Consider the following 27,255-nt stretch of genomic DNA (forward strand, 5'->3'; position numbering starts at 1 on the left):
TCTTTGTGGCACAGAAAACAATATGGGTGTTACAAACAAAGTGTCATTCTTGAAGTATTTCAGCACTAATAATGTAATTTTCTCTTAACTTCACCACAAAACTTAACTGTGAGCACAAATAAGACTTTTTCAGAGAGGAATAGCTTTACTCTAAATAAATTGCTCTTCATGGCAAGAATTTTGTGTCACTGTTTAGTTTTAGGTCAACTAGTCCTTGCAAAAAACTAATGCAACCGAATCAGGAAATTTTCTACAGCTAAGAAAATTTGGATCTAAATTTTCTACAGCTGAGAAAAGTAAATACCCTCTGTAGCCAAAACAACTAATAGCTGCTCTGCTATCACTGGAAACACAGTTACATCTCTATTCTTTTTCTTTTCTTTCAGATACATGTCCATTCTAGATAGATGCATTGAAGCGAATGCATATAAAGAGCTTACATTCTGTTGAGTAATCAGGGCATGGACTTATCCCGTATAAAGAATTGAATTCAAAATGAAATGAAAATCAAAGACCACCTCCAAACTGGCCAATTATAGCTTTCATTTTCAACTGGGTTTTCTGTAAACAACCTTTCAAAAATTTAATAGATTCATTTTTGAGGCAGGCTGAACAACCCTTGTAAATCCTATGCAGCTGCGAATTTCACATTTATATGCAACTGTGAAATGGTGGTTAATTAGATTTCTTAATCAATAGAAAGAAAACTTAGTCTACAAAAATTGATAACAAAAATAAATTTCCTGTCTGATCAAAAACAGCTGTGGCTAAATGAAGCAAAATAATAAAGACAATCCTGTGTGTTAGCATAATTTCCTGCTTTATGTAAGCAAAATTCAGAAGAGCAATTAATGTCCTATATTATATACCCTTGACATTCACAATAACCAAAAGATGACGTTTTGAATGATGACCTGATAAGTTACCAAAGTGAATACCCAGCAATATTTGAAAATTATAATATAAAAAGGAGTTGTGTTATTGAATCTGTGTTGTAACTGAAAAACATCCATTGAAGACTAATTTTTTGTTTTAATGATATTGTACCACACAGGAATAGCAAAAAGTAAAAAATTAACAGAAGATAAAATCAAATATTTTCCTTACATTACTGTTTTACAATTATCCTAAAAAGTACAGAGAAAAAGATAAGAATTTTAGGTTTTCTAAATAACACATTTATGTCTTTTATTGAAAATATTTAATCATACTTAGAGATTAGAGGAGTATGATTCATATACCAAGAATACCGCAAAAGTTTCAATCAGTCAGATACCTCAAAACCTGAGGATATCTGCAAAAATGAATGTGTTACCTTCAAAGTTTGTACAAGAAAGTTACGTTCAGCCACAATATCAACAAAGAAGTCTTCTGGGATTTCCTTTATTTGAAGCATTATGACATCTGGAATGAAAAATGAGCTTTAATAACTAATTACATACCTGTTATATTGTTTGAGAAATTCAAAATACAATGGAAGAAAGATTCCTCATTCTGTAGCAGTGATTCAAGTTTAGGTCCATATTTAGGAAGTTGTCTGATATAAAAACAGGCCAGCAACATAAAATAAAAAGTTATGACTTCTTTGAATAAAAGAGACCTATCGTTAACCTTCCCTTTAGAACCAAATAGCCCTTAGTCATTTGTTAGTTAAACTTTACCACATTACCACATATTTATTTGGTTATAAGCAGTGGCTTTTAATTGTTTTTTGGCGAGATTTGCTGCTATTTATATTCAAGGTTGGCTTATAAACAAGGACAGTCTACAATATTTTTTGTATATCCTGCCATGTTTTCTTGCTACCTTGAAGCTGAGGTTGATAATGCAGAAGTTGGAAAAGAAATACTTTTGAACAATATTTGATAGTCTCATGCTGGATGACAATGTTGTTGCTTGAACTTGTAAGTCTATTTTTCAGTTTAAGTACACAATCAGCTATTTATTATTTGTTGGATCCATCATTTCAAACCAAGTAGATTACATGGCTTTGTGGGTGCCCCTTATTACCAAAGGTGACTTGCCTTTTTTCAAGAATCCAATCTGCGGCAGCTTAGGCACCTGGATGGCTTATACCCAGGGAGGGCTTTTAACTAACTAAATAGGGTAGCAAAGCTTGTTTCATTCATTTACAGAAGAACTTAAACACTATATAAGAATTGGGTTCAAAAGTATAAATTGATGCTTAATGGGAATAATTAAACGAATGGGACATCACACAGAAAAAAGTTTCCTACATGTTACTTATCTTATCTAACAGAAAATGGAAAAAATATAACCAAAAAATGGCTGTGATAGTGATCTTGGTAAATCTAATGTCAAATAATTGCACTTTATAGAAGAATTTTTATAATTTCAGAAGAAAAGATTTTTTTGTCAATCCATGAACTTGTTTTACCAATCCATGACTGTTGCAGGCAACTACCAAGCCAATTATAAGAAAAAGCAACAGTGGAAATTTTTCAAAAAAATCAAAGGTTATGCTGACTTATTAGGTCAATTAAAATTATACTCCTTGGTGCAAACAAGGGACAGATACTGCACCATATGTACTTGGAAAATAATGAAGAATACGGCTTGTCAAACTGATTTGATAATTGAACAATCTATATAGTGTGGATGTCTTTTGAAGTTGCCTCTTAAGTATGGCAGAAGTTAACAGAGCTTTAGAGCTACAAGAATATGGAATGAACTGCAAAAGGGTACCAGGAATGTCTCATACACAACTGTGAACACATTCATACTGTGAAGGTATTCATACTAGGGTTGGGCCAATATTTGCACACTATAAATGATAAACCTCATCTACTCAATGATTGCAACAGAGATTGTCAAACACCTGCACATGATGATGAGGAAACACATAGAAGATCTTCATGGGTCACACTGCCAAAATATTTATTAAACATATTTAACTTTATCTTGCTTCATTTTCTCTAACTTAATAATACTAACATACTAAACATTGTTAATGTTTATAGGCTAAGTTACAGTAAGTAATAGAAGAAAGAGGAATACTGGCGAAATTCTCAATCTGAATAATACTGTGAAAGTAGAAGAAGCTAGCAAAGTGACAAAGAAAGTAACAGACAAAAACCTACCAAAAAATTTAACAAAAAACATTGGTCTTGTAGAAAGTGATTCATCACACTTGCATATTAGCTGCATCATGGCCTTCCAGTGCTCAAAAGCATCAAAAACTGCAAAAGAATTGTAATTTACTAAAAAAGGCTTCATTAGAAGAATGAACTGCAAGTCCTAATCTTCATTAATAGGAAAATTTCCAATTATGATGATAGTAACAAACAGCAGTTACTTTGATAACAAACCATACTAACAAAACTTTGGAAAATGTGTGTGATTTGGCATTTGCAATAGACTTTACTTGCCCTACTGCACATGCAGGGGTCCATGTTATATGTGCACAGGTCTTTTTAAGAACATTCTTATTCAATTCACTTTGACTCATTCCCCAATGTTTTTAACTATTTACCGCTATAGAATAACATTGTGTCAAAGAGATAAACAGTTTTTTAAATATCATTATAAAAAGGAAATTTCAGTTTCTTTTGACAACAAATGTTAACAAACTATAGCATTACCTGCTAAAACTAGCAATGGGATAGGAAATGATTATGCATGAAAGGAACAAGAGATGTAAAATAGCAAGAATGAGAATTGTTACATAAGAAAAGAGTACTGGGCAGTCGGAAAAAATTAAAAACTTTTTTTCTCAAAGCAAAACAGAAAGAGTGTGTTTTGCTCTTGGACTGAGATTGGTCAAAAACATAGAACCAACATTCCAACTTTTCAATCTCTCGCATTAATTTTGATCCACTTAGAAATTTCTGCTTACTTTTTGACATTATTTGACGTTTATACTTTTAGGGGTGAGAGACAAAAAGAGCTTCAATACAATATGTTTCCACTCCTCTGTGCTATTTTCAGATTAAGAAACACTTAAAAAAGAATTGGTATGGGATTTTCCTACACCATTAAGAAACTGGAATACTCTAAAGTCGACCTTCATTTCTTATAGAAATAAAAGTGTATTTTAGTTATATTTTCTGGATATTTTCAATGCAAATCAACTTAATCTACCCTTTAAAGACTCATTGCTTACAATGAGTCATTGTGCTACACAAAAATCTCAATGCATTTCCAGACAGTCTTAAATAAATTTTGGCTAATAGATAGAGGTTTACTGCCTTTGTTTGGATTGTGCCATGCACCCAAAGGCCCATTGTTAGCAATGAGTCTTTAAATAACATTCATTGCTCTCTATTATTAACTGCTCTTTATCTTTTGAATAAAGATGAGTTTTATTGGATTCTATTCAGTAAATATGTTTTCCTACACAAAACTTTGCAAATTTCCAAAAAAAAACTAGATATCCCTTTTGTCATTGTAAGGAGTAGTTGTAACTACATATGCACAAAAAATGGAAAGGGTTGTTATGTGAAGGATCAAAGACTTATGTGTTGAGAAAAGAGATTTGAAAGGCAAGAAAATAATTAATTACATCAAAGTAATAGCAAATGAACCACAGATGTTGAGGATTCCTTAGGATTTCTTGTCAAAATGTCAAAATCAAGTGACAATGACATGATAAACGGAAAATCAGATGTATTATCAGCTATTAGGCAGTGCCCTAATTAAAAATTAATTTAAGCGTGAATTTCAAGGTCATACAAACCTTGCCCAATCATGAAGCAGACAAATGCAAATTGAATTTCACCAAGAATTTCATCCTCAGCTGAAAGGCAATAAAAATGAGTAAAACTTGGTCTAAAACTTTGTCAGAAATATTTCAACAAGGTTTCAAACTTAAGCAACATACTCTATGCAAAAGCAGAAAAACAATTTATTTCAAATAGCAAAATTACAAAAATTAGTTCAACATTACATCAATCATTTAAAGATATTCTACCAGTTGTTATATATCTTTATACAAAGAGATTTGAAAGGTGTATTGCATTCATAAATAATGCATTCAGAATAAAACACTCCTATTAGCAATCATTGTCTGAAATATGTGTCATCACATGTGAATAGTTGCACATGTACCAATATGACATATTTCCTGTCATTAGCAATACCTATGTCAGAGGATTACAGGGATATTCTTAACAAACAAGCAAAATTAGAAAAGTCATACCATTGGAGCAACTTAAACTGCTTAACAAACTTTCTAGCACAAAGCTGTTGTCCATGCTATACTTTGTGATATCTGAAGGGCTGGCTCCATCTGGAAATTTCTTTTCTGGGATAACAGTAAACCTGATTTTCACATTTTGAAAATGCTCATCTTCTTTATCTGGAATACCAAGTTTTTGTCTCTCCCTCTTCTCTAGCATTTCAGTGCAATCAACTTGTGTGGATACTGACAGTCTACCACATAAGGGGGATAGCCTTGAAACAGTATCACCTTTTATGTAGCAAGTGAGATTTTGCCATGTCCTGAGATCTTTATTGTCTGGATAAGGTGCTAGCAAAGCAGCTTCATTATCTATCTTAAAAAAAAGCCAGATTCAAATAAATTTTTTGAATTGGCTAAGCATGATCAATACAAATACATTGACTAAATTATTGGTGGAATATCCTTGATTCAAGAAAATTAGACTTCAAAAGAGCATTAGTGGTGAAGTCTTACAACAAATTTGTGAAATTTTCTCTTTCTACAGGGGAGAATTATATTGACCAAGTGGAAAATAAAACAAGACAAGAAAAAGGATGTAGCATTTACATTTATCTAAACATTTTGCTCAAAAACTCGTTCATATCAAAGAGACATGGCGCTCTGAAAATAATAGGCTGTAAAGCCTGTTTCTGCTTAGGGCGTCATTCTATTTCATTTATTTCCATTGTGGGACTTGAGATTGTTGACACTTTCGGGCAAAACTTTGGTAAATTTCTTTGTTTTGTCGAGCAAATTTGTTTGATTGCGTCAGGGATTGAGTTAACAAGAAATAAACCGCACTGAATTTGAGTTCTAAAAAGGAAAGTTAGCCCGCATACCCAACAATACATCTTCAATTTTGCATTCTGTAAAAGGACTGTAAAGCTCTTTGTTTTGTTCATCCCATTTGGAGCGGAGGACTACACCTTTGGTTCTTGGATCGTCAGGGAAATACAGAAACTGGCCATTTCTTGGTGCGTGACGCTCCTGTTGGTCAACCATACTTGTGAAAATGAAATGTAGGCCACTGGGAATGTCTTTCACACCACGGAAATTCGGTCCCACATACCATGGATTATAGTCAATTCCAAGCTCTGTCCCTTGTGGCACGTTTGGGATGATGATTGCGTGGAATTTTCCACTCATATTGCCTAAATTACGCTCTTTTAGAATAGCAGACGTTTCGATACATGAGGACGAAGATGAAGGCGAAATTTGGCGGGAGCCTCGTTTGGAAGAAATGTCAACAGACGACCAAGACCAAAACCAAAATATCGTTCGAGCTGGAGAACAGCGACAGCCACCGTCAAGACTGTCACACCCCTTTAATGTTTGGAGTGGGGGGAGGGGGGGGGGAAGTTCAATGATTTGCACGAGTCTTCTGATAAGCTGAAAAAATATCCTGATTAAAACATGTAGAAGTAGCAAAGATCACATGAAATGAAATGAAATGAAATGTAACATGCGCTCGGCATTTCAGGGCATTACAGGCAATGGAAGCTAAGATTAAGAAAAAACACCAAAGAAAGTCACCAATTGCTCACTTTTAATTTATTTCGCTGAGTAGATTTTTTATTTCTAAGAATTTTTTCTCATCACATTTTGTGAGTTTTGATATGAACCAATAAATTTAATTATCGATCGTTGTACAATAATTTGTTCGATTTGCAAAGTCATGCGTTCTTTGTAGACTGTTTTTTACACTCAATATGCTTTAAAATTGCCAATATTTACGCCTCTGTATAAGGTCCACGATAAAAAATGATATAAAGGGTAAATGCAAAAAACAAAAAAGATTGCAAATCCATGAGGAAGTTGAATGCTTAGCAATCGGCATTTCAAGAATAGGGTATTACCAAGAATAAAATGTTTCTACTTTCGCATAAAGCGACATTTTCTGCTAAAACAGAGCAACATTGTCTCCAAACTTTCTGAATTATCAATAATAAACTGGTCATTTTGGGACAGCTTTGTCTGCAAATGGCACTTCCACTTTGTATCAAACTGAAGAAAGTGTGGAAAATTCACTTCCATTCAATCAGAAAAAAGAAGTCTAATAACTTTCTATTTAAAATGAAACTTTGGATATTTTAAAGTAATTGCCTATTGTAAACTATTCAAACTTTTTCTACATATTCTTAGACAGGGAACAAGCAAAAGTTTGACTTTCAGTTGTCTTGCACTTAAACCAGACTAAATCATTCAAGCACAAATACTAATTAGAAGTTAGTTTGTTTATTTTGAAGCAGATGGCGATTTGAAATACGATTCACATACCTTATTTCACAAAGATTTATCTCCTGTAACAACAAGCACTGCACTGTCTTGTTTGCAATCTATACTTCTTATAGTTCATACAAAATTAAAGAAATAATATACAAGTTCAAAAGAAGCTTCAATGGTAATCAGCAGAGACGTCGCGACCGGAGGGGTGTGGGGGTGTCACACCCCCCCCCCCAATAGTATCTCGATAGGAAATTTCAGGTAAAATCCTCCCAGTGGAAGAAACGCTTTAGGTATTTCAGCGACCTTCATGTATTGACATCAATAAAGAATCAAGCAAAGATAGTTGCTCCTTTGGCTAAATATGATATTTCTTGATATAAAGGAAGGTAAAAAAACTAATGACTTGAAAATTTCTTGTTGGCACAAAATCTAAAAATCCAGGCACTCTTTAGGTAAAATTGTGTGTCGTGTTCATTTTCCCTAAAAAGGCATGCTAAGATGAAGGGAGGAATCTAAATTGGCAACCAGTGCTGCTTGTTACCTAGCTTCAGAAGTAACTGACAACATGGAATTTTTCAAGACCACGTCGAAATTGTACCAGTTGTTTTTATCTATTGTTCAATTTGTTTGCAAAGATTAAAGAATTTTTGGTAGAATTAGGAGGATTGCTTTAGTAAAATTTATTTAAAAAAGTGCATTTTCCAGGGAACTGGAAGCATCATGATTCGAAAATTTTCGGGTCCTTCGGCGGCAACTAGGGTGCTGCCTCGGGTAGTTGCCCGTCCCGGTATACAGATTTGGCAAAACTATTAGGAAAGTCATTTTAAAGTACCCGAGGTATTATCATTTTAAAACGAATGTTGTAAATTATATGCCACACAGTTAGATTGACAAAATGTATTGCAGAGGTTTGTGACAGCAACTTAAGAATTTCAGGTAATTATTTTTTAATCAGGTAAATTTGTAGTCCACACCCCCCCCCCAACAAGGCTTGCCTCGCCACGGCCCTGGTAATAAGTGGAGTAGATTACCTCCAACCAATAGAAAAAAACCACCAACGACTTTTTCTTGCAAAAACCATCTAAGTCTCCCACAATTTGATTATGTAAGGAAAAATAAGTTTCTTCTGGCTGATAATAATTTCTGCAACAATTATTGTTTGTGGTACTTTTTGCATTTGATCGCATAAATGTTTGCGGACAATTGAACTCCAAAGACCTAGACAGTTTCTACTGAGGGTTGCTTTGGAGAAAATCAATTGTATTTTAAGATGAAAAGAGATCGTTTGAAAGGCATCCGGAAATAGATTATTTTAGCTTGTAATTTCTAGCTACTCACCATGGATAAAGACAAGCTCTGTGACTGAGCACTTTTCAACTGTATTGTGTTATTATATTTAAAAACTGTGACAGAAAATGAAATGAACAGTGCATTTGAAAAGTTGTTTCTTATTTGTAATTGTTTCTTCCTGGCATTTGATTTTTTTACCACTGATAAAGGTTCCCGTGCTGATTCCAAAACCGTTTGAATTTTTTTAATACGTTATGCAGTTTTTAAGTTATTAAGTTTTTAAAGTCGAATTTTGCCCTCATCGATGGTGGAGCGAGAACGCGGTCAGACCACTGTGTCACGTGACCTTGTGACCCTGGATGACCCTGGATGAACGTTTGGGCATGCCAGGGGCTCGAGCCCTAGGCCCTTTGGATCTGTAGTCTGAGCCTAACCACTGAGCCACCTTTGCACCTAATTTGTGTTTATGGTCCCGTTAATTCTAAGAGGAAAGCTATGAATTCAGTTTATAATTTCCATAGAGCCCTATTCAAAAGTGAATTGGTGTCTTCGCAAGGATAATGCAGACACTGCCTTTCTTTGAGAAATGCAGACACGCCCAAATCACGTGGTCATAATGGAAAGACTTTTACACTAGCATCCAAATTATCTGAGAAAAACATGAATTTACTGCTTTTTACTGAATTCCTGAGAACCAGTAAGAAAGATTCCTCGCTTGTTGCCCTGATCCTTTTGATCTTGATACTTAACAGCATTCAAATCAGAAGAAAATAAAGCAACCTTTAAACAGTTAACCTTCTGACAGCTGTCCAGCTGATGGGACCGAGGATTTTTTCAGACAAAGATTTATTTGCTAATATTTGATTTAAAAAAAATTGCGTTTGAGCTATTCTAAAATAACTCTTATACTTTTTTCTTTATTAAACAAACAAATAATGATTTGTAGAGCTAAATGTGTTTGAGAATCAGATCTGCATTTGAGCCACATCAATAGATGAAGCTACACAAACACTAATAAACGTGACAGTGATAGAAAATATTTTGCACACTTCGAAATAGAGTTGAATCAGAATTCATATGGCCTTAAGACAATTGTTTGTAATAACTGTATCAAAAATGGCGGCTTTCTATAGTTCCACATTGAGGAAGAAATTCTATAAATGTAAGATAATCATGAAACTAATAATTTCTGGATGAATCTTGAGTTAAATCTTTTTCGTTTGTTGCCTTAAACGTGCTTAATATCAACAAAATTAAAAGATCATAACTTTAATTGTTCTTAGAGGGTCCCGTGGCCTACACAATATCTTTGAAATCCTCAAAAACTTTTTGTTTCTCTTGCTAACAAAACATGGCACCCCTCTCCCCCCTCCTCCCAATACTTCTATCCGTCCTACTGTATTAAATTGATAGCTATATGTTTGAAGCTTTGGCAATTTTATGACATAAACAAGCTAAGATGCAGATTAAAGTGAAAAATTAACATTTAAAAAGCCCCTGTGAATGAAAGAGAGCAAAATGAAATCCGTGTATTTCATGCGTCTTTCTTTGATCAAAAAGACAAGATTTGTGGCAGGTTACTTGTTAAATGACGATAACAAATAACGATTGATTCCTTTAATAATCTGCTTTGTCCATCGACGGATTTGTCATTTTCATACAATCCTTTGTTGTATGTTATTTACAATTCGATTGAATTTCTTTTAGAAAGAAAAGCTTAAAAATAGATCTACTTATCTGTCTTACTAAGACACGAGTTCGATGTTGCTAATAGCAAGGTCGTCATCTTCGAAGACATTACAGTTATTTTTTTGGTTGCTAAGAGCAACATGTACTCGTAATAAATCAATAAAAGAGTCCATTTCTCTTTGTATTCCTCCCAAAACCTCGAATTGATCTTTGAAGTAGTTTCTAGAATTTTCAGGAGCACTTATCGATTGTCTTTCAATTTCTTTATGTTCGCCTTAAAGGGAAAACAAAATGTGATAATGTGATAGAAGTTGATAGCATTTAAGAAAGAATAAACAATTCAAAGCATTAGTGTTTAAACTGAACATGAAGTCAAAACTGAAACATTCACGTAAATCATAGGTGTCATTTCGAACCTGGATATTCGGAGATTTGGAGGCTGACAAGCATAAGCCCCTATTTAGCTTGCCCTAATTTTCAAAAACGTCAGTTTGTGTCAACAACTGATACATTCTGCCTTTGCAAGCTCACAGTCAGTATGATTATAATTATATGATTATCCAATAGAATCTGTTTATATAGAACCTGTGCCTTCAATCAGAAATTGAGTATCAATCATAACCAGAAGAAGAAACTATTTCCTTTTCTCAGTTTTGAGAGGCAATGCTTTAGAAAAATCTATACTCTGCTTGTATTTCAAAATAATAGGGTCTTCACAACAGCAACAAAAATTGAAATAAAGTCAAACCATTACAATAGGGTAAGAATTACTTTTCTGTTCTGAGCATCGTCTTCGAAGATAAGTTTTTTCCCATAACAATCCAAGAATTGATAAGATCAAAATCATTGACATAGTTCCGACCAGTGTTGCAAACACAGCCTTATTATGAATGCTCAGGAGGCTATTTGATTTTTTCTCAGCATCACTTCCAGAATCTCTTGGCTAGAAAAGGATACAGCATTAAAATATTTTCTATTCTTACAAATAATAAGAACTTTCAACACTAAAAATGTTGTGTGGCCTTTGTGGGCCAGTGGCCAAGGCGAAGGACACACGATTGTGGTTCTGTGTCTAATTCAAATCTTCTTATAAACGATCTGGAAATACCCTGATTGAAATATTGCGTTGTAAAAATTCAGCTTAATTGCTTTGCAACGAACATTCCCTATTTTCTCAAACAAGGAGTGATTGTATTTTCGTACAGGGTGGATAGAAAAGTGTCATTCCTGAAACTTTTCAATAATGAGCTTCAAATCTGAATGGCTCAAAACATTTGCAACAGCTGCACATATTATAGGACAGTAGCATGCTAACCTTTAGAGGTCGTATTGTCATTGACATGATTTTGAAGAGTTTCTCCTTATTGTTCTGCATGTAGCTTCGAATGTTAGGCTCCAGCCATAGCCCTTTGTCAGACAATACAATTCCATATGAAAAAACATGCTCAATTATTTCTACTAGTCTAAACTTGATAAACTTCTCTTGGAAATGCCCTGCAATAAAGCTATCCAGCAAAGCAGCTTGGTGTTTTGAGTTTGTTGCCGAAGAAAGCAAATGATCAATAGATGTGTGAGCTGCAAAACAAGGATATGGACGATATGAGTTGATAATGTCATGAAAATGAGCTAGCAACAGAAACAGCAAGAGATGAAATCAGGAAGCAAGACAAGGTCAGCAAAGGAACAACAATTGACGTCACTTTATAGAACAATCAATTTATCCTCTAAAAAAGAATTGCCTTGATTTTCTAATCCATCTAAAATTTCTGTCAAGCCAAGGTTGCATTGTCCATGGGCTTCGTCGGTTTACTAGCAAAACAACTCCTCAGCTCTTCTTCTCTTTGACATTTTACATGTTTCAAGAGTAGAAAACAAATAACAAATGGCAAAGCAGTACCACAATACACATTCTTAAACCTATAGACAATGACGTTTTTACAGCATCATAAATAAAACATTTACGGCTATCTTCATTTGTTGTGACCATTTAAGTGGTTAAAGAGAGCTCATTTCGTTTGTTGAAAAACAAAAAACAGTAGTAAAATACCAATTGGAAAGGCATTTCTTTTGACAGCTAAGTTGTACTCGATACTACTTTCCAAAACTCCAACCTAAAATGAGTCGAATGAAAATGTCAGACGTGTGTTGTTTATTCGAGCCATTTTATATATTCAAATACTTTGAGGGGCCAGTAGAATTGTTTAGAATCAGGTGCCAAACTAGGAAGATATTATGTGCTAAAAACAAACTTTGTCAAAAATAAGGCTTGACTCTAATCCAGTCTTATGAAAATCTAGTCTAGTACAAAGTATATGGTGCACAATATCTTATCTTTATTATTATTATTATTATTATTATTATTATTATTATTATGTTTATTATTATTATTATTATTATTTCCAGAGCTACTCCCCTTTCAACATGTTTTTTCTTTTTTCTCATTACTACGATTGTAATAGTTTTTATTTGGTAAACACAGGCTAGCCAGTTACAAATTACCTTGTTATAGTGAGGTTTGTAATTGTAGTTTTAAATGAAAAGTTTACATTATGTTATTTATATTCATATTCATATTTATTATTATCATTATTATTGTTATTATTATTATTATTATTATTTTTATTCTCGAATATTTATACAGGATAATACTTCAGTAGTGATGTGCGTATATACATATTTACACTGTTCCTAGTAGTCCTCGTAAAATAAACAAACATAAACAAATATATGATCAAAAAATTAGTTTACAATCAGCATTTATAAAATATGATTTGAAAGCGGAAAACAAATCCGGACAAGGGGGATGAAGTAGAGTTGTATAAAAAAGAGTCAAATCATATATTTTTATACATCTCTATATAACAGTATATTTCGATAAATATTTAGGGGAATGTATTATCTTACCTATACTAACTGGGTTCAGAAGGGTCAATACGGAGAGTTTTATTTACTTCCATAATCATAGTCAAAATGATAATTTACAGTTATATCAGTCTGAGGAAATTTTATTCGTAGGGATAATGGAACTGAGGTTGAATGCTGGGAAAGCTAATTTTGCTGTCATTACACAAACTCAGAAATTAAGGTATTACAAAATTAAAACTAAAACTTCTGTCTTACTTTCTTTCTCAGTAAACTTTGTAGACTTAGGTTTCTCATCGTTATATTTTCAAATATACTTTGATCAATAATATTAAGACTTAAACTTTGACAATACTGTTTTAACATAACAAAAACATATATAATAAGAAGATCAGCATTTCAATGTGGCAGCCCACAAAGAGATAATCAAAGGCAACGAGCTGCTAGATGTAATTTGCCAGTACTTACTGAAGTTCCACTCAAAGAAATATCACTTGCCAAGACAGCAGCTAATAAAATTGTTGTTACTGTTGCTGTAAACATCGATGTGATTACAATGCCCATCAAAATCCACAATGTTGCTATGACTCGACCAAACGAAGACCTGGGATAGAAATCTCCATAACTGGGAACAAAAAATGAGAAGAAATGATAGACAAAAAAGAAGAAAATTTTTATATAAGAAAGTCTTAAAGCTAGATCAGAGATGTAAGAAACTTTTTATATCTTAATGTGCTTCAGAAGAATGAGATGCCGTTTTCATTTCTGTGATAATCAGCAAGTCCGTTTTGTAATGATTTTGCTTCCAAAAAACAGAAAATTATGAAAAAAAATTGAGTACACAATTCATTCAAATAGTTTCAGTACTGAGGATATTCACATTTTTTACCTAAAATTATTTTACGTAGCGATATAAATGTTATTTACCATAATAGTGACAGGACTACCTAGTAAAAGATATAATATCCTTATGTGATTGATAGTGTAAAACTATAACCCTTTTATTTCAGAACATAGCATTTTTGGTTGGGTGAAAATAAATATGCGTTAATTTAGTTCTAACAGCATTTATACCCACATAAAATAGGCTTGTGCTTACAATTTGTATGTTTTCTCCTTTCAAATATAAGATTCAACAGGTGAAATCAAATACAATTTAAATGATTTTGCGTTACTATAGGTTGTATACATATTAATGAAAGGCTTCTGATCATATATGCCATTAAAGGGGCTAGGAATTCCATAGTCAGTTCCTTAAGACATTGCCATGAACAGAAATGATGTAATTCTCCACAAGTGATCTTTTCTGTATTTATAGTTCCAGCTTTTGTCGAGCAATTGAACAGGCTGGCTAAAAGACAATCTTTAACATTTTCTAGAGCTGTTCAGAGATACCCACAAATCAAGAAAGGTATTCTGCTTCATTTTACTTCAACGTTTTATTTGTAGCAAAACTGGTAAAGTTTCCATCTCGTGTCGCTTGGTTCCTTAAAAAAACAACAATTCGCTGTTGCCTTTGCTTTTAGCACTACAGTCACTTAACTTTTCCTAATATAAAAAATTAGGCCGTCCCTTTAACTTTGCATTTTTCTAAGATCCTCTCCCTGCTTTCCTATGAAATGCATTGCACATACCCAACGGTTGTCATAGAAACCATTGCCCAATAGAATCCCCTGAATGGACCTTCGAAGAAAGAGGCTTCCCTTGACTGCATCTTTTTAGGATTCCACCACTGTTGCACAAGATCCTGGCAAACAGAAAAAACGGTTTTATAATTCATTCGCGAATTAGTTGACTACTAAATTATCAAATTGTGGTCCTACAGTGCTGTAAAAGAATGAAAATACATTTGTGGTTTTTACAGCAAAAACTTGAGAAATAAGACTAAAAATCTGAATTCAAAGGATGATGATCTGGCAGAATACTTATGTTGTCAATAAATTTTAAAAAGTCTTCTAAAATTCTAAAAAATGAAAAACTGCCCACCATATAAGAAAATCAAACTCAGACCTATGACAGTTATTGACTTCGTGAATTCTCTAATACAATTATCGTTCCGCGTAAAGTCTCTTCGAGCCAAAATATAAATGAAGAAAATTTCTGATTCAAGAAGATGTTGCTCAAATGAAATATTTCAAATGATAACACAAAAAGCCAGGGCTTTTTAAATGGAAGCAAAAGCACCTTAAGGAAGGATTTTTTAGGAAAAAGTGATCCTAGAAAAAGTCTCATTTCATGGGAGGGCCAGCTCTCTTTCATTGCAATTTTCTAAGATTTTACTACTAAACTTTTGGAGAATCTTGCATCTTTACAGCAATAACAATTTGTTTACTAGTTTTTCTTTCTAAGGCGTTAAGTTTCTATTGCTTCATTGTGAAATTAAACGAATTTACTTTTAGGATTGCATCTTACCATTCATATCAGTTTCGGCCATAAACGCATTATAAAGTTTCCTAAAAATAGGTAACAAATTGCTTTGCCCAGCTATTGTGTAATATTGAGCCAGAAAGTGTAATATTATCAACGATAGTATTCGCGATCATCAATATGATTCACTCACCGATATCCAAAATATCATTCCAGCAATTAGTGCAGACATTATTACGATAACCAAAGCAGGCCAGCCGTTCGATATAGCATCTGCTATTGCATTTTTTGCATTTGGGGTCACAGTTGTATAAAAAGCAATGCCAGGCGTTTCCACTAAAATATCAAAGAGGAGTTCTCAACAAACGCGACTTCGGCTAGAAGGGAAAGCTAATGTTTGATTGTGAAAGAAATTTGTCTGTGCGTGTATTTAAAACAGGGTCAGACACTTGAAGTTAGGGGGCAAGCCTATGGTTTTGATAAGATGACGCCACATTCTCCCATTGGTTTAGAACAAAAGACCATTGCTTTAGAACAAGCGACCGCCTCCTCGCCCCTCGCCCCTCGCCCCTCGCCCTTCGCCCCTCACCCCCTCACCCCCTCGCCCCCTTGCCCCCAGGTGTCCGCCACTGATGTAGAACAGCCTATTAAAGGTGATTGCAGGTGATTATGCGGATCATATCAAGACGAAGAATGAGACATTTTGTCTGAGGTTTAAGAATGTAAAGTGGCACTGGGAACGAGATATGCTATTTTAAAACAAGGATTTAGACCAGGAAAACAAGGCAGGGCATAAACTGCTTTGCGTTGGTTACGATAATGACGTTTTTACGTTTTTTGAATCACGGAGAGCTTGCCGTCTTTGTCTTGCTGCAATGAAACGTGAATCGAAACTGTCTTGTAGCAGATATTGGGCATGCCAAACTGTTTTTCACTATAATAGATCGCTATTTAACATCAACAATTTTCAGTTAAGAAAAGTTTGTAGGACCAGGTTAATGAGAAAAAATTATAGATTTTAAGATCTTGATTAACTGAAAAAGAGACGTCAAAACTCGAATAACAACTCTGATATAAACAGAATAAACTAATAAGACCCAATTTGAATCCGATCTCAAGTAAGAACCTAGAACAATTTGCATATAAATCACATTTTTATCATGAAGGTTCAAATCCCAGATTGTTCTAAAGATATACCTAATACTTTGTTATACCAAAATACATGCTTAACATGATTGTCGCAAATCATGCAATTAAGTAACAGTAATACATGTAAATCACTTGGATATCGATTATAATCAACACAAGTCTTTGTTGGAATGAAAATCGGAATGAGCGTCAATGCTGTTAATCAAAGGCTTTTTTTAAAGCCAGAGAATGAATTATTGAAAGCTGCTTTTTCAATGTAAGGCAAACAAATGTTTAAAACGACTGTTACAATATTCTGTATAATGCTTGTTGTTCGGATAGATCTTTTTCTGATAGGAAAGGGATTTTAAATTTTATAAAGAAAACTATAACGATAGGTAATCGTAATATACTAACAGCATGCTTTGTTATTCTATTTGGAATGCATTTCCATGTGCTGCTTCTTATTCTTTTGCCAATTTGTGTAGGAATGTTTAGCTGAAAATTGCAAATGCACACTCACCGACTGGTATGAAAGGCCTTCCAATGAAGAACTTCTTGTTCAAGGCGTACGGAACAGGGAAGATGACGTCAGCTGTATCGTTCAGGATTTTCTCTTCAAGACCAACAAAACCCGTTGTAACCTCCGTAAACGTTATATTAGTTTGGTCAGGGCACCAGAAATTTAGAGCATCTGTTAAAATCTTGACGAACACTCCACTTACTGCGGAACCCTTTTCTTTGTATACATATGGTGGCATTTTAGCAAATGCAAGGTTCAGGCTGTCAGGGCACCGGGCTCTCATCGTTAACAGCTCTGCCTAAATAAATATGGCATTTATTATGATAGATCAATATATGATATAAAACTTCGGCAGTGCTTGTATATAACTTTGGCAGTGCCGAAAAACACATTCAAAACTGAAAATATTTTTACAGACTATATTAGATAAATACTAGGTCTGAAGAAAAAGCAATAAATGATGAGTAAAACCTTTGTGAAGAAACGCCTCACTTTTGAATAACGTATTGAGTTGCAACTGGCTACAAAAAAACAAGCTTTTGATTTGACCAAAGCGTTTGTAAATCGTGAAGAAGTTGTGTCTGCGTGTGATAAGATCCACATACATTACAAACCAGTATTTGTATCAAAAATAGGAAACATAAAACAGAAAACTGACAACGGAAAACAGAAATAAAGAAAATCGAGGAGTAGGCTGCAATGCAACAGAAATTATCACATTAGCAAGTCAAAGGGCCTATCAAAAAAACACCATTTGAGCAAATAAAGGCTTTTGTTGTATAAGATTACTCCTCTAACGGAATACGAAAATTTTCAGTAAAAGTTAGATCATGTGAGCTGACAGGATCCAGGGCTAGATATATCCTGCTAACCGTCGCCCTTCAGCTCTAAAACAATCCAATGTCTTGTAGAGATTGTTGACAGGTTGTCAGATGCATTGGTATCTTTTATACTAGAGCTGCTGTGCGAAACCTTATTGAATGCTCAGCTGTTGAATACATTCGATTTATAAATTGAATGATTAATTCATATTTGCATTTAAACAGCCCAATTGTGAATGATTTAGTCAAAGTAATTGAGATCCATCAAGCAACTAAAACAAAATCAATATAGGGTCCACAAATTTCTAGCTCATAAAGGTACAAAGAATAACAAAGTTATGATATAGGAACAGAACGTGGTACCTGAGTACACTAAACATATAAATATTCTTTCACAATATGTAGAACATTGTCATTGAGGACAGACAAAAAGACAAACAAAGCAGTGGTGCTGTCAGTTTATGTGGAGGCAATAAAAAGAAACAAAAGCAATTTGATTGCTATTATGGGCTCCACAAGCACCATTTTTCACATTCTACATTATACAATTTTAATTGCTCTCTCTTTCATCGTCGTCTTAGAGGCTTGTTTCTATTTTTATTGCAAACACTTCACATGACCAGAAAAGAAGTGGCCTTTTTCGACACGTTGCAGCTTTGCAAACAAAAGCATAGATATAATTTTCTCAGGAAGAAAGCTTCTAGATTAGAAATATAAACAAATTTTCTGGATACCTGACTCTGCACCTTAAAACCTTTGCTTCTGAATGGTAATGGCAACCGATTGATTGGGGATAGTCTCTATTTGCATTGCAAAGAAGTCAAATCGACAGGTATCAACCAACCGCAATGATAATTCAAACAGAAAACTCAAAATGGCTTATTAACACCGTGTATGATAAGAAAGCACCGCGAATCTATTACTGCTCGCTGTTTTGTGTATTTCAGAAAGAATGTATATTGACGAGTTTCCCATGGCACGTATACCGTAAAAGACAAATAAGAGATTTTCTGTTTGAGGCTGAGCGAAATCACCAACTTATGAGATTAAAGAAGTTGCAGGCAATAGTCTTTGTATTTTCTTCATTTAATCTTCTAATCAAAATTGCCTTTTAATCAATCTATCAAAAAAATTATACCAAATCCGCTATTGGATAAAATGTTAATGAAATGAAATGTCCTCTTTTAAGATATTGCTTTTCAGGGAAGACAGAGTAGTGAAATACCATTGGTACTCATATCCATTTGGTTAAGTAGTCATTTTCAATCCTGACTATAGTTTTACTTTAGCTCGCGCCAAAATTGTAGCATGGATAATATTGTCTCAGACCGGTTTTAGCTCAGAATATCAACAAAAGCTCAATTTTGGGTGGTTACTGTCGAGAGAGGACGAAACTTTTGATTCTTCTAATTTCAAACATTATGCCTTTTTGCGCTCAGTGTTCTTATCTGGCGCACATTTCTAGGGAAATCAAGGGAACTTTGAATTCTGAAAACCAAACGCGGAGAATCTCACTATAGCTCAAGTTACAATCGTTATAATCTGGATCTGCCCTTGTAAATGCATAAGAAAAGATAAGAAGAAATGAATAAGAGAAATACTTGAGCATTAGCAGGTTGTTTGGTTGTTTGCATAAAATAATAGTATAAAGGAGAAACTCGTTATGAGTTTTGGTAAAAATTTGACGATTGACTGTCCCCTAAAGTGCAGAAAAATGAAGTTTACTTTTGGTATCATTAGAAAACTAAGCTAAAACCAAAAATATCTAGAGAAAATGGAGAAAAAACTATAAGAAACCTTAAACAAGCTGCAAGTAGTTTGGAACGTAATTGAAAAACAAAATTGTCTCTATGAATAATAGACTAATGTGGTTATGTAACGTATGAATATTAAATATGTGACAGCAAATGTGACGTAACACACCACAACAAACGACTATGTCAAAACTTGGTCCTTGCAAGGATTGAAGACAGAAATATATACTTCTGGGAGAGATATTGTTACTGGCAAAGTGAGAAATATAGCTGGGAGAGATATTCATGTTGGAAGAGATATTCTTGCCTTTTATGAAGAATATAAGGCTAAAACTGAAACATAATCAGCAGAGTACAAAATGATATTAACAAATGGCAGCAAGTTGTATGATGAAAATGATAACGTAAGCTGTTTTGGTCGAAAAAATCTAAATGACATGGAAAGCTTGAGGATTTATTTCTAAATATGGTCAGTATTTAAAGAAATGAAAATATTTTTGGTAGTTGTACAATTTGATTGCTAGTAGAAATAAATATTAGTACAAATAATGATAATTGGAAACAAATCATGCTGTCACCATGGACATATCCAAAGTACAAACCTGGAAGCATCAACAAGCAACCTTCACAAGTCGGCGGAACAGTTGAATGATAACTTACGTTTTTTTATAGAATTGGAAGACGAGCCCAGTTGTTAAGCTGATTCATCTGAAAGCGGATGCTGTCTTGCATAAATAAACTTTTTATTAGAGAGCGTTTATATTGACAGGATCGATATGAGACTTTCAAGATTTGAATTCATCAATTGGAACGTGTAACAAGCATGACGCTGCTGTTACATAATGATAGAGTTGCAAAAGGATCAGACGGTGTAGATAAAAAGTATGTAAAAGTACCTGTCTCTACAGAAATTAGAATTGAAATCTTGAATGTTTTATATGGATATATACTTCAGATACCTGTTAACTGATATTTATGAACTCATTCGAAAGAATCACTATTGAACTGTTACTAAAAGGAAAATCAGTAGATAGCAGATAACAACTGGATTTTTTTAAAATCAGCGAGAAATGAACTGATTTCTTCATGTAAGCAGTTAATAAAAACAAAATGATACAGATATCTGAAAATATCTTAATAAAAAAGAAATATTAAGTTTGCATAATATGATGTAATGAAGGAAAGAAAGACCAACAGAAAGACAGTAGTAAAAGATATAGCATCCGCAGACACAGAAGACATTGCTATAAAATAGATTTATCGAAAAAGATGTTTCAAAAAACTTCAGAGCAAAGTATTAGAAAGCTGGGACCACCATTGCTTACAAACAACTTTTACTAACTTGACTCAAAAAACTGAAAGAGTTCGCTTTGCTCGAAACCTGTTTTGCTCGCGTAGTTATTTAGCATAATGTTAACCCTAAAAGCTATAGGACGAAAGTTTAACGATTCATTCCATATTCTATCAAACAAATCTTAAAACCAAATTACAATTCATAGTTATCAATGCGTAATTAAAAAAGTCTAGGTCAGTTTCGATAGTTCGCACCATCCTTTTCAGCTGAAGGGCTTAAATGAGCTCTGTTAGCCATATTTAAGCAATTTATGGTTAGCAGGTTCCATTTGAGGTTTCTAGTGTGAAATATACATTATGTATAGAGAAGTAAGAAAGTGTACAACGGCTTAACTGTTATCCCATTTTTACTGGAACGAAAGCAAAACATTCACAGAAAATTTTATTCTTTGAAATTCTCTTTGTTACTATCCAACAACTTAGCAGTTTTTGACTATTTTCATAAATCTATTTATGATCTGTATTATTCTTACAGATGATAAGAGTAGAGACAAGAGGAAAACTCGAAAAATATTGATTTTGTCATTGCATATTCCAAACAGAGCCCTAGACAAGAGACTTGTATATCGATATACTAGTTGCACGAAGCACTGATTAGTCTCAAAGCAATTCAAAGTTTCAATTTAGGAAACTCTTTGAAATCAAACAAATCCAAACAGCAAACGAAATTAGCCATTCCTGTTTATTCAAACAAAGCATTTGCAGCTAAAAGTCTTTAAAATCAACCTTTACATTTTGGCAAAAACTTTTGAGACACTCACTTTAAAGAACACTGACTAATTTCCCTGGGTTTCTTCTGACAAACTGGTAGGAAAGCAAATTATTACGGTCTGTGCTTTCATTGCCTGCATGAATCCTCCCTTTCTGTGTGTTAGAAATCAGGAAGAGGGGTGACAAAATTGAGTTGTACCACAAGAATAGTGGGTATTTGGCTTTAATTTTACTAGAATTTTTGGTCAAAAATACATCCAGAATGAAAAAAATGTGTCCTTAACAACTCAAAAGCAACAACAAAAGAGTTTCTCTGCCCCGTCCAATCAAACTCAACATGAATTTTGACAAAAGCAAAATCGAAAAAGAGTTAAACCACTAGAGTAGTAGCTAATTTATAGATCATCATGAGAATTATTGTGAATTTTAAAGAAGTAGAGTCAATGATGACGCATCTATAAGACAGTTATCAGTTATAGAATCTTTTTTAAATTTGTCCCTTTTCTTCTGTCCTGTTTATACAGTTAAGAATAATTAAAAGTGTGGCTTTCTGTAAAGTAATATTAAACTTTTAGTACTCACCTTATTTTATGATAACAACCAACGTTGTTGATAATGATCGATTTTCACAGAATGATGTCTCCAACGGTTTAGCCCTCCTGGTAGCGGTATACAGTTTCTATAATGTTCAGAGTCAAATCATTTGCTTTCGCGGATCCACCTGTTAAAGAAATAGCTGCAGACATTCAATCTCGTATTAAAAAGAGATTTCAGCATCAAAACAATACAGGTAATTGAGAAGAACGCTTTGCAAAAGATTATGAAAATTTGCACAACTATTTATTCAGACAGAGTCTTTGAGAAGGTGTCAAATATCTGCTCTACAGTAACCTGCTATCTTTGCACTTCCACGTAAATTTTACCGGTAGCAACAACAGCTTGTCAAAGACATCATGCAATACACATGTCAGAGACACCAAGCAGTGACTTTAACAGCAAAACTGTTCAATGTACAATGATTTGTTCAATACACAATGATATGTGTTACTAGCTGCCAACAGAGGAGACATTAAATTTCGAAAGGCACTAAAGTCAGTGATGAAATGAAAAAATCAGAAAAAAAGCTTCTTCGAAACGGTTTACTATGGAATGGTGTTGTATGGTATGGTATGGTATGGTATGGTATGGTATGGTATGGTATGGTATGGTATGGTATGGTATGGTATGGTATGGTATGGTATGGTATGGTATGGTATGGTATGGTATGGTATGGTATGGTATGGTATGGTATGGTATGGTATGGTATGGTATGGTATGGTATGGTATGGTATGGTATGGTATGGTATGGTATGGTATGGTATGGTATGGTTTTGTATTGAGCAGAACAGTATGGAAAAGAATGGTATGGTTTCATCTCGTAGAGCAAAATTAAGCAGTCTTCTTTATTTTGCTATTGCTTTGTCCTTATCCTGGCGCTTTGTTCCTTCCTACCCTACAGCTCACCCGACATCATTGTTGTATGGTGTGGTGAAGTTCTGATACCTAGAGATTTCCGAGTTTTCGATATCACACCAATCTTTTTCGAATAAGGTTTTTTCAAACTGCAGTTGAAGCAAGATTAGTGGAACTCTCAAAGAAAAAATTTATTTGTTCGACTTATTGAGGTTTAACAATGTACGGGAATGTTTGCTTCCAAATTCTATTCAACTAATCACAGACCTCAAAGAAAGCGAATTTTAGCATTCTATCATTGTCACCAAGATATACTGCTTAGTGCTTGCGTCTTCACCTCAACCGTGCAAGTTCCATGCTATTTACCATTTTAGTAGTATATTGGTTTTGCAACAGTTTTGAAAAAACAACTGGTTTAAATGATTTTGCATGAAATTGTGCATCAAAACTTCTTATGTTACAAAAACTAATCGCATTTCTTTGAACTTGCCAATTTTGTTTGACTTTTGGAACTGCTTGTCAGCTGACGTTGGTATCCGATTTCGCCTTTCCATGTGAAATTCTATACAACTGAGAAGTAAGAAACTTCGATATAGCGGGAGTTCGAATTAAGTAGTAGTCAAATTATTGAGGTTGACCTGTGCCTCTTTTGTACGATTTATCATGCAAATAGCTGTCGAGAAAACAGGTTAAAGAATAGTTAGTTGAATGGAAAAAGAACCACTTCACCAAGAAAATATTTTGAATAAACCGGTTGTCATGAGCTTGAATCTATTGTCAGGCTTTTTTTACTTGTATCTCTTTTCTGACTACATGTGATAACATGTGTACAAAGAAAAAATCTGATTCAAAGTTGGCTAATCATAGATAGAAAATAAGAAAGTATGTCAATTGAGCTTTAACTCAGCCAAAGGCGTGACAGCACACAAGGAATTACCCTGGGTGCCAGAGTCTTCATTATTCAGTCTCAAAAATATAGTTAAAAACTAATCACAGAAAATTTTTCTTGAGCGAGGATTTAAAATAGAGAATTTCCTTTACTTCCTTTCTCTCCTCCGCATCCACTCATTCTTTTCCACTGCAGCTGTCTACAGCACTTATCCCTTGATTCATGAGGCTCTGGTACCCAGGGTAACAAGCATTGTCCTTTTAATTTGCAGTTTGTGAAATAAAGAGTAAAGATGAATTTGAAAAATGAAGGTGAAATATTTCGATCCATCCAAGGAACTTTGGTTTCATGTCGTCCGAAAAAAGGGCCGTATTTGAGAACATACCGTAGAAGCTCTATTAAGCCCCGGGGGGGCTTATTTATTTTTTCAGTCCTAGAGGGGGGCTTAAAAGAGAGGGGGCCTATAAGAGAAAGGGGGCTTATAAAAAATTTGAAGTAAAAATGTTTTCAAAATGCCTTTGCCTACTTTTACGTTATAAAAATGTCATAGAACTTTTGTCAGAAAACTTCGCTAGCAGCTTCAAAAGTCTAATTAATCACTGATAATTGTCCTCAGAATCATCTGGATCAATCTTCTAAAAAAATTTCAACTGACTTCGTAGGCGCACAAATTCGTCTTTAGATGGGCCGTATTTAACGCACACGATCTTATTATCATCGCAACCGACTAGAGACCCACTAAATGCGCATGTTTTCGTTGTTTGACAACAAAGGCTAAAGAGGGAGGCTTAATAGAGAGTGGGGGCTTATTCTAAATTTTTGCTTGATTAGGAGAGGCTTAATAGAGAGGGGGCTTAATAGAAAGAGGGGGCTTAATAGAGAGAGGGTGCTTAATAGAGCTTTTACATTAAACAAGTTTATGTACAGGAACTAGCACTAGTTGTCACCTGCACATTTCTTTGAAATGTCAAATTCTCCGTTGGATACTTCGAAGGAATTTGAGCCAATGAAGAAACAAGCTTGACAAAACGCATAAACCTACCCATTAGCCTTAGAGGCAAGGGGGCTGAGGGGATTAGACTCCGCTAATATTTCCTAAATGTACTTAAAACCATCTTCTTGCTCTTAGCAAATGAATCATCTTGCTCTTGGCTTCAAGTATACCCCGCGATCTTTGCATCTACTTTATCAGCACTGATCAAGAATTGTATGACCCCGTCATATAACCTGTTGATGAAAATTTCAATTCCCAGTAGCAGTACACTTTGTTTCCAAATAAGTTTTTTGGTTCAGTATTGAAACTTTATTGACCTCACTGCCAAAACTTTTTGAGACGTTCTTGGCAAAAATTTTGAATTCACGTGTTTGCGAATGGGGCAGTAATGACAGTGTAAAGGGCTGCACGGACGCTTCATTTACATTAAAAAATAATCTTGAGATTGAGATAATAACATAAGATAAACTGTTGAAGAAGCGCAGACATAACGTAAAGAAAAAAAAGAGCGAACATGATGAAATGATGGTGGGCTTGCGTCAAATTTATCATTGGGACTTAAATATCTTAACTTCTGGACTTTCTTAGATCTCAAAAATCAAGCATTGAACTTACTTACATCTGAAGGAGTCGAGAACTGCCTTCTTATAAACAACTTTTTTATAAAAAACGGGAAGCAGCCAAGAAAAGATTTAATAGTAGGACCAGCTGTTGTAGAATGACATAATTGTCAAAGGGAAACGTGGAAAGGCCTTGATATTGTTTCCTTATTGGCTCAAATTAACAGTGCTTCCTTAATTATCATAGGCGTGAAAAGTTTTTAATTTAATAAAAACAATCTGCATTCAGCTATTCTATGTTGTGATTTTAGCTTTCCTTACAGCACTGCAGATATTCATGAAATCAAATTGACTTTCACACACTAAAGAAAAGATTTGAAATGTCATAAATTATAATTTTCTGCAAAACTCTTGAATCACATTTGTTTTCAGTAGAAACAATTCACGCTTAACGTGTTTTGACAACATAGTATTAAGCCTATAAAAGTTCAATTGCCTCATTCTGAGAGCAAGTTAGATTATTGGTGTCAACTGAATCATTGTGACGACATATGCAACACATTTCTTAAAGAGTTTGTCCGCGAAGCACTTGCAATGATCAAAATGGCAAAATAATATTCTTGGCAAAAAAGCTTTGAGCTATACATTTAAATAAATACACCTAGTTCAGATCTGTTCTGTATTTCTCTTTATTTTAAACTGTTTATTGAAATACATATTCTTTGGAGATACGTGAAAACAAGCGTTGCCTCTTCTAGCCTGTCTTAAGATATTTTGCATGGCATGAACATATCTTTTCTAGTTTGAAAATATTTAGTTTGAAAATAATCAACAGTGGTCTTAGTTCTTAAACACTTCAATATGGATCTTATACACATGCTATTTGAAACCCAATTTCTCTAAAATCATCAAGGCTTTCAACTAGATGGCGAGAAGTGTCCATAAAAGAAATGTCTCTGTTTTATGTTAGTTAATCTTTATAGGCTTAGGGGCTGTCGAGTACTTCACTTTTAATCTTAACTATTTTAATGACCTCTTAAGGCGTTGACTACCACACAAATCGATCCGAATAATTTAGGGAACAGATCTTAACACACGCGGTGCATTTGTAACAATGCATTTATTCAGGTGAAACAACCAGCAACTCCAACAATTGTTTTTATATATACAAAGGCTGGTCTTGAACAAAATTGAAGGAGTCTTAAAAGATTTTAAAATTATAATTGAAACCCTCAGCTCTTAATAGCATCGATTTTGCGAAAAGTACTTTAAGAGTTTTACTTTTTATGACGTCTAGGCTTAGATAGTGGGATTTGACTCAATCTTTTGAAGATCCCTCAGATCTTTTCTGATAAAAAACAACGCTTGTGTGCTGACATGCTTCAGCCTAAAAAATATTGCCAACTGGTAAAAAATTTCGCATAACGAAAAATGATCTTGGCAAAAGCTGCAAGTGG

General features: G+C 34.1%; 2 protein-coding genes across 7 annotated transcripts in view; both read right to left on the reverse strand.

Moving 5' to 3' along the window:
* The window catches only part of LOC135688759 (protein AAR2 homolog), a 14,522-nt gene extending 8,099 nt beyond the window's left edge, over positions 1-6,423 (reverse strand). Inside the window, exons 1-5 of one of the 2 annotated variants that reach the window (XM_065205753.2) lie at positions 6,019-6,423; positions 5,159-5,509; positions 4,697-4,756; positions 3,102-3,200; positions 1,316-1,404 (exon numbers count right to left, since the gene is read on the reverse strand). In XM_065205753.2, coding sequence (XP_065061825.2) covers positions 1,316-1,404; positions 3,102-3,200; positions 4,697-4,756; positions 5,159-5,509; positions 6,019-6,325 — 906 coding nt within the window. In that variant the 5' untranslated portion in view covers positions 6,326-6,423. The remainder of the gene's footprint in view (positions 1-1,315; positions 1,405-3,101; positions 3,201-4,696; positions 4,757-5,158; positions 5,510-6,018) is intronic. The other variant, XM_065205744.2, reaches the window with a different exon arrangement.
* Positions 6,424-9,538: 3,115 nt separating this feature from the next.
* The window catches only part of LOC135686791 (uncharacterized), a 34,635-nt gene continuing 16,918 nt past the window's right edge, over positions 9,539-27,255 (reverse strand). For 2 of the 5 annotated variants that reach the window (XM_089110506.1, XM_065203130.2), the window contains 9 exons: positions 22,486-22,624; positions 17,265-17,562; positions 15,807-15,949; positions 14,881-14,993; positions 13,715-13,871; positions 12,432-12,495; positions 11,700-11,959; positions 11,156-11,327; positions 9,539-10,658 (listed from right to left, as the gene is read on the reverse strand). In XM_089110506.1, coding sequence (XP_088966632.1) covers positions 10,441-10,658; positions 11,156-11,327; positions 11,700-11,959; positions 12,432-12,495; positions 13,715-13,871; positions 14,881-14,993; positions 15,807-15,949; positions 17,265-17,547 — 1,410 coding nt within the window. In that variant the 5' untranslated portion in view covers positions 17,548-17,562; positions 22,486-22,624 and the 3' untranslated portion in view covers positions 9,539-10,440. Of the gene's footprint in view, positions 10,659-11,155; positions 11,328-11,699; positions 11,960-12,431; positions 12,496-13,714; positions 13,872-14,880; positions 14,994-15,806; positions 15,950-17,264; positions 17,563-18,819; positions 19,335-20,441; positions 20,548-21,953; positions 22,057-22,485; positions 22,625-27,255 lie in introns of those variants that run through there. The other 3 variants (XM_089110507.1, XM_089110508.1, XM_065203138.2) reach the window with 3 other exon arrangements.

Source organism: Rhopilema esculentum, chromosome 10 (assembly GCF_057945365.1).
Source record: "Rhopilema esculentum isolate cy_ngs chromosome 10, ASM5794536v1, whole genome shotgun sequence".
NCBI lineage: Eukaryota > Metazoa > Cnidaria > Scyphozoa > Rhizostomeae > Rhizostomatidae > Rhopilema > Rhopilema esculentum.